General features: G+C 43.3%; 1 protein-coding gene across 1 annotated transcript in view; it reads right to left on the reverse strand.

Moving 5' to 3' along the window:
* cabin1 (calcineurin binding protein 1) overlaps positions 1-12,295 on the reverse strand; it is a 35,032-nt gene that overhangs the window by 2,728 nt on the left and 20,009 nt on the right. The window contains exons 30-34 of the mRNA XM_022753797.1: positions 8,573-8,736; positions 8,383-8,479; positions 7,569-8,252; positions 4,941-5,015; positions 692-950 (exon numbers count right to left, since the gene is read on the reverse strand). Coding sequence (XP_022609518.1) covers positions 692-950; positions 4,941-5,015; positions 7,569-8,252; positions 8,383-8,479; positions 8,573-8,736 — 1,279 coding nt within the window. The remainder of the gene's footprint in view (positions 1-691; positions 951-4,940; positions 5,016-7,568; positions 8,253-8,382; positions 8,480-8,572; positions 8,737-12,295) is intronic.

The raw sequence follows: 12,295 nt of genomic DNA on the forward strand, positions 1-12,295 counted from the left end.
GCTCCGCTGACCTCATACAGGAAACCAAATGATTATTAAACATGACAAATATCAACTAAAACCAATAACGAGAAAGAAGGGGTTCAAATATTAAGAAGAAAGCACCACCAGATACTGTATAGTGGAGATTCAGGCTCACTGGTTGAGCTGGTGTTCCATAGAGAACATCAGATGAACTCTGGCTGAAGTCTGGGTGTAGAAATTATATCTTTACATATTTAACATGACATAAACAGCATATTTATCCACCAGAATATTCATTATGAGGATCAGCAATTATTATGCCAAACCCCTCCAGAAGCTCGTATAGTAAGAAAAACAGTCTCAATCTGGTGAACACTGATTTTTAAAACTCTTGTTGGGGGACTGACAAAACCCAAAAGGCAAAATCTAACCAGGCCAGAGTTTGCTGTTACATAACAGATCTGTGGAAGTCCACAGGCGCCCCCTGCTGGTCTCTTGGACTGTGGGGAGCTTGACAAACTGAACTGACAACTGCAAAAGCTCCACCTCAGCAGCAGTACAATTTCAACAAAAAGAACATTTCATTTTTTTTCATTTTTTTTTTTTTTTAAATCACTCCAGCATTAGAGAGAGTGCAATAACTTTTGTTAAGGTAGATTTAACTGTGGCAAAAAACACTGAACAACCATGTAGTGGTGAAAGATGGTGGGAATGAAGGCCAGTGTACCTGTGTGTGGTAGGAAAGCCATGGCTGCAGCAGGGTGGCTGGCTGCTCTCCTGTGCTGTGGCTGATCGTGGAAGCTCGAGGCTTGAGGTCTGGACAGCTTGCTCAGGGGCTCATACACCACTTTGGCTTGGCCGTCCTGGGTGGACAACGGGTGGCAGGTGGAGTGGCTGAGCAAGACGGGCGTCTGCAGGGAAGCCGGGAAGAAGATGTCTCGGTGATCCTTGGTGTACTTAGGTGTGGTTGGGGCATCGCTCGCAGACTGTTGGAGACAGAAGAAGAGCAGTGCCTGTGAGGAGGTGTGACTGACCTTAGGCATCCATCTGCCGCACGAACCATCCTCTGCTCAGGTAGATTAGACAAGTGCACATCCTCTTCCCCGGAGAAAGAATCTGGTTCGAGACTCAGTGCCAGAAAAACGGAGTGAGCCACAGTCGATACCACGGCACTTTTCAAACAACACGCATCAGCATTATTAGCCTTGGCTCTTGCACAAAGTACTGATATCCTTTAGAGAGTTGCGATGTCGTTCCCCTGGGGTTTTCAGAGGCTTACTTGTGTACAGGACTGTGTGTTGGGTGCTGGCGAGGAGCACAGCTCTACACCACATTACATCCCTCTGAGCCACTTTCCGGGGTGTCCTTTTGAGGACCACTTATAAACACAAAAGCTGCACAAACAACCTGTGACAACAGCCGCCCTGCTCCCACGGCCGCTGTCATGGCAACACAGAGGAGCACAGTTAAAAGAAGTGAATACACCTTCTCTAGTTTTCAGTTTAAAATGGATGAAAAGTTGGATGAAAACGAGTCTTTCTAAGCCTTAAAATCCAGTTCTTCGGTCTTATGTATCAACTGTGGCAAAATCTAATGAGCTGAAGAAATAATAAATTTTATATTCAGTGGAACATAATTGCACTGCCATGATTATACCAATTTTTAAAAAGTAATTATGACTTCAAATGCCATACAGACTTCTGAGTCCCAGATCAATTTGATTGGTCAAAATTTCAAAAGCCTTGAGGCAGTGTTCAGGGCCACATTACACTTGTGTCACGACAAACAACCTCTGAAAGATGCAGTATGTTAGCACAAGATCATCTGGCAGTAACAGAGCTCTTGTACCATTTTTCTCAGGCTCTCTGCTGGGAATTGAAGTCAAATTGTGTTCTGAATCATAGCTGTTTATGATGAAGCTCCCCACGGGATTCACACAGCAGAGCACAGGCAAATCAAACAAACAAGAGTAGCCTTCCAAAACCTCAGACGGCAACAAATCATTCAGTCCAACACGGAGCAGCACAGCAGCTTCAAGCATGCACCAGCTCCAGAGCAGCTCTGATGATTCATATCTCATGAATTAAACATCGCCGACAAAGACACCAACAAGTCAGCTGGATCATGTGCATTACAATAACACTGTACCTGGGAATATTGCAGCACGTAGCATGAAGCCGGTGTGTAGGTTCCTCAAGTTGTTCAATGAGAGGTGTGAGTGGGCTGCTGGCAGCCAAACTGAGGTTCCACAATGTGAATTGAAAGATGGTTCTTTGCAATTATCCAGATTGGGCTTTAAATCAGATTAGAGCAGCTGTAGATGTTGTGTACAGGTTGGGCCATCTTTCCAACACAATTGAAAGACCGGCCAACCGAACATTTTAATTAAATTGCCTGCCCAAAGGGAACTGACACTAGAGCTGTTTTGTGAAGCAAACGTTCAGTCTTTGATGAATAAAACTCAATAATATTCTTCAAACTTTGCTCATATAGAGAGAGTGAGACTGCATTGTTTTAATGAAGTACCTCCAGTAAAAATATATCTGACAGTCGCTGCTTGACAGTAACAAAGAGCACAGGTCATTTACCCTAAACATTGCTCTCTCCCGATGTGGCATCAAACAAAGCACAGAGCAACAACAGAGTCGATTTCCCGCCTCAGCACTTGACAAACTCATCTCGCTCTGCCCTTATGGGCGCTTGAAGGAATGTGTGAATCTGTAAGAATTTTTTATGTCCACCGACTGAGAACTCCAACGTGCCTACTCACATTTCCCACTACATTCAAGTGTAACCAAATGCGAACCGTGACATGAGCTTATGGCGGCAAAGTAATTACACTTAAACAGCAGTTGACTTAGACTGCAGAGCGAGCTCTTATGCGGTAACACCCTGTCATACAAGAGGCTAAATATCACAATACCTAACAAGACAACAATCATGCTATGTACACCTGAAATAACAGCAATCATGTTTACTTGACAGTAGTAGTCATTTCAGCTGTGATTTCATTGATTGACACTTATTTCTATTTAAGCATCTTCAATTCTTTTGAGCGACTCTGCAGAAAGTATTGAACTCTAAATTGTATTTATCTCAAATCACATTTTGATGTAAAGCATAATTACATGGGAGTCAAATGCATTTTAATTTGAAATAAAATAAGACAAAGCAATTTCAAAATGTGCATCAAGATATCATTGAGATCTAAACATATAAAGTTTCAGTAAAATAAGATTTTCATTCCAACCAGGTTTTTACATATTTGAGAAATGTGGCTTGTAGCTCTGTGCCTCATCTGCACCATTATCTCCATGTCGCGTGTTTATGCGTGACAATTAGACAAAGGGATGAAAAGATGAAACGAACAAAGACAACAAAAGCATCATGCGGAAAATAAGATGATATGATAAGTGAAGAAGGAAAACAGATTTATTTTGCCCACAACTACTTCTCATGAGCCTGAGGTTTCGGGGAACAACACCGTGACAACAGGATGTGGGCAGAGAGACCCTTGATGACTGTGTGGGTAGGAGAGGGAGTCACCGACACAGGATGAGGCAGCGCAATTAATGATTCGATTACAAATATGAAGAAAAGGCGCTAGCTGAACCTATTATATTTACTGCAGTTAGACAGTTATTTCATGTTTTTAGATATTTCCATTCGTTATTTTGCCTTATAAATCATATGCACATTGTCTGTGCAAAAAAGCCACATGCATACCAATGCTCAGCTGAAACTGATGACAAGTTTGGCAACTAGCATGTGAGGCTGAAGAGACAACAGGGTGCATTCACATCACGCTTTGGGCTATATTTAGTACTGGCAGGCTAGAGTAGGATAGACTTGAGTAAGTCTGGGAATTACCAAGTTACTCATTGGTTTGGCACGTTTTACTACAGATGCTGCATGTTACTTTCCCACGTATGACATGACAACAGAACATCTATCCTTAAACTGGCTATTATGAGCTACACCGCAGACAAGTAAAATTAGCATTTAACCTACTTGGATTGGCAGATGGGTGGGATAACATGAGGACAACTCAGTGCAACAGAGTCAGTTCTACAGCAGTAATATGTGTAACAGTGTAAATTATACAGCAGTAATATGTAGTATTAAAATAACAAAAAGACATGCTAGACCTCAAGAGTCAATATGTGAAACATTTGAGACCGTTTCTGTATCCCTACGTTCACTTCCGCAGGGTCTCTGCTATAAAGGGGGTCTCTTTCCTTTACCTATCCCCTTTACAACATCATCATCAGAGAAATTTCCATGTTTTAGCCTTTCTGTTAAGAGTTCAATTTCTATCTTAGTGTCACTGAATCAGTGTAGTGGCTAAGTTACATGATCGCAGTTGATTGGAGGATTTTGCTATTTGCCTCTTTTGTCAGGTATGTTTTCTGTGTTTTAATGTGCTGGTGTACTCTATGGGAGAGAGACTAAACGGAGATCACCTCCAATTATATCCTGGTCTCTTCATCAAAACACAACACACACAACGGTAGACACAAACCGGTCACGTCAGATAGATAATTTTTATCTTGATTGGTAAAGCGTATGTTTATCATGCAGGGGGATAGACTTTAATTAACCCTGAGTGTGTCAGTTCAGCGCAAAGGTGGTTTAAACTTATCAGAAATGATCTGTTTGGCCAAACTTTTACCTGCTGCAATCAAAAACCTTGTTTTTATTATTATCTATATATAATGAGGGCATCTTTTCTTTTGCCATTATTTTCAAGTCTAATGCTGCTGCTGTATCATAAAGGCTTGAATCTTTTAAGCTTTACAATGGAAATCCGATTCCATTACATGAGGGAAAAGACATATGTGGCATCAACTTGGGTAAAAAAGGTATACACAGAGTGTACATTCAACTCTCTCTATAAACTACACAAATGCACAGGAGGGAGAGAAGTTGTGGAGGTAGCAGAAAGATGGCAGGTGAGCTGAGTTACATTGTTTTACCTGTCTTTGGGCAGAAGTGGCCAACTGTATCTGACAGAACTTCACAGCTTGGTCCAAAGCTACATCCTCATCAACCTGAAGAGAGAACATGCAGAACAGGGACATTAGGTCAGAGCAACATATCTTCACATGATCGTGGTTATATTCCACAGTGTCAAATCTTTTCACACTTTTTTCTCTTTCATTTCAGTAGAACATCCTCAATCAACACTGGAGCAGCATGTGTGCAGCTGCAAATTCATCATACATTTCTGAAGCGAACTCTCCCGTGTCTATACCATGTTACATCTCCACACTAATGCCAAACCAACGACAAATTCTTCAGATTCTGTCTGAGAGCCGGTGGGATTTTCCTCTGAGCTTCTCCCTCTGATCATAGCACCAGTGAAGAAAGACTCACATTAAGGCCCAGTTCAGTGAGTGGGTGTGAGAGAGTTGGCAAGCTGAGCTACAGCACAACATCGTACACTTAGCAGTAATCTTGTTCACACAGCTGTTATGTTCCCTCCAGCAGTGTGTTGTATGCAGTGGTTCAGGGAGCCCCGAAGGGAGGGATTTTACAGCAGCCTCATTCCAGATTTAAAATTATGCCGATTGTTAAATGGACTGAGTCAAGCTTCAGCGCATCACAGAGGACAGCCCTCTGCTTCAAATCATTGTAGCTCACAGCAAACTTTCCCTTTCATACCACACACACTTGCCCGCGGTGATTTCTAAATGTCACATGATGATTACAATAAAACAAGACATGTCTATCACATTTCTCTAGAATAGAATCATTCACATTATGTGACAGGACATAGTGCATTCGATAGTATTGTGTATATTAGACTTAAAAAAGTGACTGCATCAGACTGGAGGAGAGAAGCCTTCGGGAGGGGAGTGGTTGGAGGACCAACATGGTGGAACTGCTACGCTGTCATTAACACCCACAAGCTATCATTTGAACACATTGTGAGGCAATGCTCTGGGCCATAAAAATACAGAAGGGCTGCTGGCATGACGATACGTAGCTGGCTTCTTTATGGATAAAACTGAGCAGCATTTATGCTTCACTTGTCAAGTTGAAAATACTCTGATGGCAGGAAATGTTGCGTCTGTCTAGAACACATGATTTAGCAGCTCTTTGAAATTTTACCACCTTAACAGTGAGCTGAAAGAAAGGAAATCATCAGACTGAAATACGCAGAGGCACTGACAAAACATAAACAAGAATGAAAATGATGCAAGATACAGTTTTAAAGAGCGACTATGTGCAGCTGTGCAATGCAACAGACCATAAAACCACAAAGCATCTGCTGTTTGTGCAAGTAGGTGCACACACACACAGAAGATGCTTCTGGAAAATGTCCAGACATATTAATTGCATAACTCATTTTGTTATAGGAAACATGTCGTGGCTTATTCTGGGTACTCTATCTCAGGGTGTGTCTGAGAAAATATTGTCTTTGCTTTCTCTTAAAGAGCACAGAAAAAAAAATCTTAGCTGTAACCCAAGCACCTAAAAAAACAACTGCTGCTGAATCTCCTCAGATTTCTTCTTTCTCCTCCTCTACTGTCCCTCGCTTACTGCCCTCCCACTCCAGCTACAGCGCTTTGGCATTACACAGCCAGTGACATCGCAACTTCTGTAGGGCCAGCATTGATCATCAGCTCAATATGGCTATATAAGCTGATGTGGGCAGCTGTGCAACTACATCATCAGCAGCACAGAAAGCACTGAAGTTGGACTTACTTTCAACAACTGAGGAACATTTGCTCTGGAGAGACTTCTTTGACAATTCCTTCGCAGGAGAAGGTTAACATAATGATTTTCAGCAGCCCTTTCCCTGCTTCTACTTTAGACTATGGGCAGTCGTAAATTACTATAAAATGTATAATATAAAATGAATACTATAAATTTTAAAAACACATATGCTTAATAGACATAAGGCTTCAAATTTTGCAATAATCTTATAATACAGGCAGACCTTTGTCTCTGCAATGGCGCTATGCCACATACATTTTTACTCTTTGGCACCAGCTCTAGTGCCATTACATTAACAAGGCTTTCACCATTCATTTGTATGAGAGCAAAAACTGGCTGACATAGACACTATAAAATGATTTAGCACTTGCTTTTGAATTCAATCTCTGTGCCAATGACTGCAATTTCTAAATTGTGTCAATGCAGTGATTAAATGTATAAAGTTAACAAGCTTAATCTAAAACAATAAATCAACAATGACTGATCCACTGCAGCTCCCCACCTACATGTGACAACATAAAGAAAAAAAAAATACCCAGTGGTGCTACGTTTAGAGTCAGCAACTTGTTTCATAAGTAACAGCAGAGAGACCAAAGACACAGAGGTTGAATGTGGGTTACTGAGAGTCAAAGCAAAACCACACTTTATGTGCTGGATGTGTCGCAGTGTTTGAAAAGAGGGAAAGTCCCTATTCTACAGTGGGTGTTATGTTACTAATTCAGTTAGAAGAGGGGTTTCTCGAGCCCAAATTATTTTAGGAGGGCTCATATCAAGAACGCATGACTTCGCAAAATAACAAAAAATTATAGAGGCACATACACTAGCAACACTGTATGTGTACAGCACAGGGATCTGGTGTGGTACATCATGAAGAAGTATACCTGTTTTATGAGCATATAAGTCTCTGACATGATCTTCTCAATGCGTGCCAGGTCGTAGGTCATGACTTTCTGGCCTTGCTGCCACACCCTGTAGGCATCAAGCAGTAGGGTTTTTCCAGACTCAACGTCCTCTAGAAGCTTCCTTTTCCTGTTTGGCCTTCGTAGTAAACCCTGTTCAGCCCCACTGGCAGCCAGAGTGACTTTGGGTGCTGAGGCTTGGGGCTGCTGCTGCCTGGAACTGATACTTAGCTCCTCCAGAGATAGCTCTGCTGTCCGGCTGCTGTCAGTCACTTTCTGCTGAGGCTCCACAGCACTCAGGGAGGTCTCAGCCTCTGTTTGGTTGCCCTGAGAATCTATGGTGGTGGTGGGCTTCCTCCAGTGGCCAGTGTCCAGCTCCATGGGTTCCTCTGGTCCTGCTTTGTGCTCCTCACTCCCAGCAGTCTCCACCTTTCCAGGGTAGCTCTCCTGAACCTTACTCCCTTTATCTGTGGATGGTGGTGGTGTGATGAGTTGTGCCTGTGAGGCTTCCCTGGGTCCTGTGTCGGTGGCACAGGCTCCCTCTGTGAGCCCAGGCTTCTTTGGCAGTGCATGCTTGCTGTCCTCTGAACTGGGCCTGTTGGATGTGTCCGTTGTGGTCATCTCCCCCATGGAGGATGCAGGCGCTTTGAGAAGCTGCTCAGACACCTGAAAGAGAACAGAACCTGTCAAAACATGAAGTGGGTGCATGCCAGACATCTGAAACACTGAGTGGCTCTCAGCTCTTAGTGTGTGTGTGTGTGTGTGTGTGTGTGTACAGTGAGTTGTGCTTCCTTACCCCAGTGAGACTGTTCAGATTGTCCTCCAGGACTTTTACAGTTAGGAAAAATGCTCTCTTGGCCAAAACCTGGCGATCAACATCCCGTAAATACTTCCTTCATGGAAGAGAAAGAAGCAAGGTGAGAAGTCATGAAACAAATACCTAACACATAACAGAAACTGCAGTATCATACGACGTTGGTCCTTACTTTCCCTGGTCAGGGGTTCTCTGCAGCATGAAAGAAACTTTCAGCAGAGTATCGTGATCCTTAAGCTGAGACAGCACCTCCAGCAAGAGGACAATGGATCGGTTCATATGAGATGCAAAACTTCCTGGGCGATCAATCTCATCTACTGGAATACGCCAGATGCCCTGGAAAAGATGAGGAAGAAAAAACCAAGAAGCAGAATCAGGAGTTCAGTTAGACTGTGCAACAAACAAAAGGAAAAATATGTTTTCAATAAACTGCTGGAGGGACATGGCACAGACACTCTTTTCTGTGTGGCCTCAACTTTTAGTTTGACAGGAACTTGAATTCAAAACCTGGTTCAGCTACAAAACATTCAAAATTTGGCAAGGAGGCCAAATGGTGTCTCGGAGGAACTGTCTAAAGGTAACTGGTTTCAGATTTGAGTGGATGTCAATGAGCCAACAGGCTAATTTGTGAATTTCTGAAAGTTTATATTTTTATGGCTGCACTCTGCTGCTACACCAAGTTTTCAAAGGTGTATGGAGGGTATGACACACAGAAACAATGAACAGGGACACGAGGAAAAACAGAAAGGAAAAAAAGTAGAGGAGAAATCAAGAGGAATTAATGTGAGTTAAAAACATAGCATTCAAAGCAGAGAGCACTAATGAGGGGATGGAGAGGCAGCAGGAGAGATCTTGCGAACTGGCTGGCCATGTAGGAGGTGGGGAGGGAGGGATGGGGGGGTGGGGTTCTCTCTGGGCACACATGATAGGCAGCCTCATTAGTGTTCAGCTCTGTCCAAGCAATGCAACAGACCCGCAGACCGGCTGCCAACAAGCAGTCCTCCTTTGCAGAAAGCGTGATGAGGTGTTTTTTTGATGGACAAGTCCACCTTTTCAGCTAGCACATGTCCTCTCAGCAGGTGAGGCAAGGCGAGGTTCTGCACTCTGAAGCTACTGATGCGAGTGCAGATGGTGGCCTAGGCTGTGTGCAGCCGTAAAGCACATGGCACAGAGTACGGCTGCGGCCTCAGAAAATGTGTGTGAGACAAAACAAAGATGACCATATCAGGATGGAACAAAACAAATGAGATGGCTCTATCAGCCGCTGAAGGCACTGGGGAGGCTGATGCTCCTCCTAATGGACAGCTCCACATTATCACATGACATTTTCAAAGCCACTGGAGAGGAACAAAGCAGGAGAGAAAGGAAAAATAAATCAAAACAAAACAAATTCCTGAGGACAGACTTACAGCCTGCTCACTGAGAAAGTGCCTGACCCTAAAAAACCCCTGCCTCTTGTCTATAAACCCAAAACTCCCTTTAAAACTCTTAAATCAGGGATGCAGTTTTCATTCTTAGTTCAAGGGGGTGACTAAGTTTTGGTTAAAGGCATTTCTTAAGATTAATTTGTGAATACATATGTTCATTAATCATTTAAATTATGTTACAGGATCCAATTTAAGAATGTGGAATGATCCTAATTCACACCCAGTGGTTCTGAAGACAGAGTGTATGGCTCCAACGCCTGTGTGAAAATGAGAAGATTTATTATTATATGATGATGCAATCAGGCAGGGCTTGGGAAGGTTTTAACCTTTCAATGCACAGATTACTAAAAGCCTGCAACAGGAGTGAGACAAGTATGATAAGGGGGTGGGCTCAGCTCACTTAGAAAGACATCTCTAATGGAGGAGAGTTGTTCTTCATCAGACAACCATCCAACCACAGCAAATCTGTTTAGGGAAAGCAGAGCCATGGCTTTATACAGATTATGCTGTAGCACAACAGCTAAAGCAGATTTGTAAGACTTTAACTGCAATGATTTTAAGCATTTTTTCCCCCTTTTTATGAGCAAAAAAAAATATGATCACTGCTTGATATCTGGAGCAACAGCTTTGGCACGGATGTGGCCAATACATCACGCAAGAACCAGACAGAGATTAAGATGCAAAACTAACAAGGGATGAAAAAGGGATAAATACATGACAACAGAATCCCTTGGTACAAAAGGAAGCTGATCTTTCCTCAAACTATTTACAGGTTTACAAGAATTTCTTTGTTTGTTTGTAGAGAAAAAAGGACAGAAATTAGTCGAGGGACAAGCCTCATTATGAAATAATCGTAATCAGTCACTTATTTAAGTTTTACAAAGGGATAAAGCAAAAAGACAATGGAGAGCAGGGACTATGTGCTGATTGTCCCTCTACTTCCTTGTGTGCCAAATCAACATGCTGGCTGTTGCAGGGAAACCCTCGACCTGTTGTCTCAGCTACTTCATCTTCTCATGTCTTAACATGCCATCAGTGACAGGCAGAGGCCCACAATATGAATTGCGGGAAAGTTGCACAAACTCTATTAATATGTCTTGAAGCAACCAGCAATCACTACAGAATCTTTCTGGCAACTACAATTTCACTATTTTACCAGCTAGCTACAACTTTAGAGTAACCATCAAGATGGCTGGTTACCTGCTAATGCTACCAGCCCCTGGCAAGTGAGTGCAACAACATTCTTCTCTACAGTAGTGTAACCTCACATGCAGACATCAGAAGTAGAATTAAGAGCCTCAGAAGGACTCTTTTATTTTGCAGTATTGTAGCACTGTACATGAGTACCACTCTAAGTATAACACTAACTCCGCACACACACAACAAAAATTAACAGAACTTATGCTCGATTTTGTAAAAATCAGAAGGAAAGAGAGGAAGCGACTCACCATCACCAAAGAAAGCTACTCCACGGCACCTGTGTTAGTACTCTTTCGGACAGTTTCCTGCTGGCAGTAGCAGCACCAGCAGCGCCTCCACCCTGAGAGAGGTTCACGCTCTGAGAGCAAGGGGTGGGCTGCATTTGGGTGCTAGGGCAGCGAGAGCAGCAGGAGAGGAGAAGAGGGAAGCACAGCTGCACACGGGAGGACAGGAATAGAAGAAGAAGAGGAGGAGAATGGCAGCTGCCTTGGCAAGAGGAGAAGTAGCTCTGGAGTCAAGGCCTATAGGCTCAGTATGCCATTGACAGACAAGCTGACTCGTTCCTCTCCTGCTCTCAAACACTGCCATCTCAAAACAAAAACACCCACGCACTCCATCTCCGCTCTCCCCTGACCCCAGCTTGCTGGAGTTCTTTCCCCCCCGCCTCCCTTGCTCTCTCTCGCACTATACACAGCATACAGCCAATCGTCGTTGGCTTCTGCCAGCCAATCGGAGGCAAGCGCAGAAACTCCCGCCCATTAGTGCACACCCACACAATACACACACAAACAGAGGAGTGAGAGAGAGAGAGTAATGAGGAAACAGAGCGAGTGCAACAGAGAGAGGAGATGAGCAGAGCGAATAAAAGCCAGGGGGAGGGGTAGAGCGTGATCACCCTGAAGACTGAGCAACAGGAAAAGAGCTAGAGAACATAAACTGGCTGAAAAATGAACTCAGTGCAATAGTATCAATGCAGTGGGATGTATGAAGAGGATGGCACACCAATGTCGGAAAAGAACCAACAAAAAGTTGAGGGGAAAAACACAGGTTTGCATCGATAAAGCCCTCATTAACCACAGAAAACACAGGCTGAAGAACAGAGCTGCCTCAACAGATAAGACGCACAGTATTTTCTCAGCCAGCAGTATAGTGACAACAGCCCTCACCTTTTTCCCTTTCCTCTCTTTCAACTCTGGTCGTGTCCCTCTTGCTGGTCACCATAAACATACTAAGCAAACACACCTTGTTTTTCCTGCTTCCTGTTGTGT

This window comes from Seriola dumerili, unplaced genomic scaffold, assembly GCF_002260705.1.
Source record: "Seriola dumerili isolate Sdu_G_001 unplaced genomic scaffold, Sdu_1.0 BDQW01000017.1, whole genome shotgun sequence".
NCBI classification, from domain to species: domain Eukaryota; kingdom Metazoa; phylum Chordata; class Actinopteri; order Carangiformes; family Carangidae; genus Seriola; species Seriola dumerili.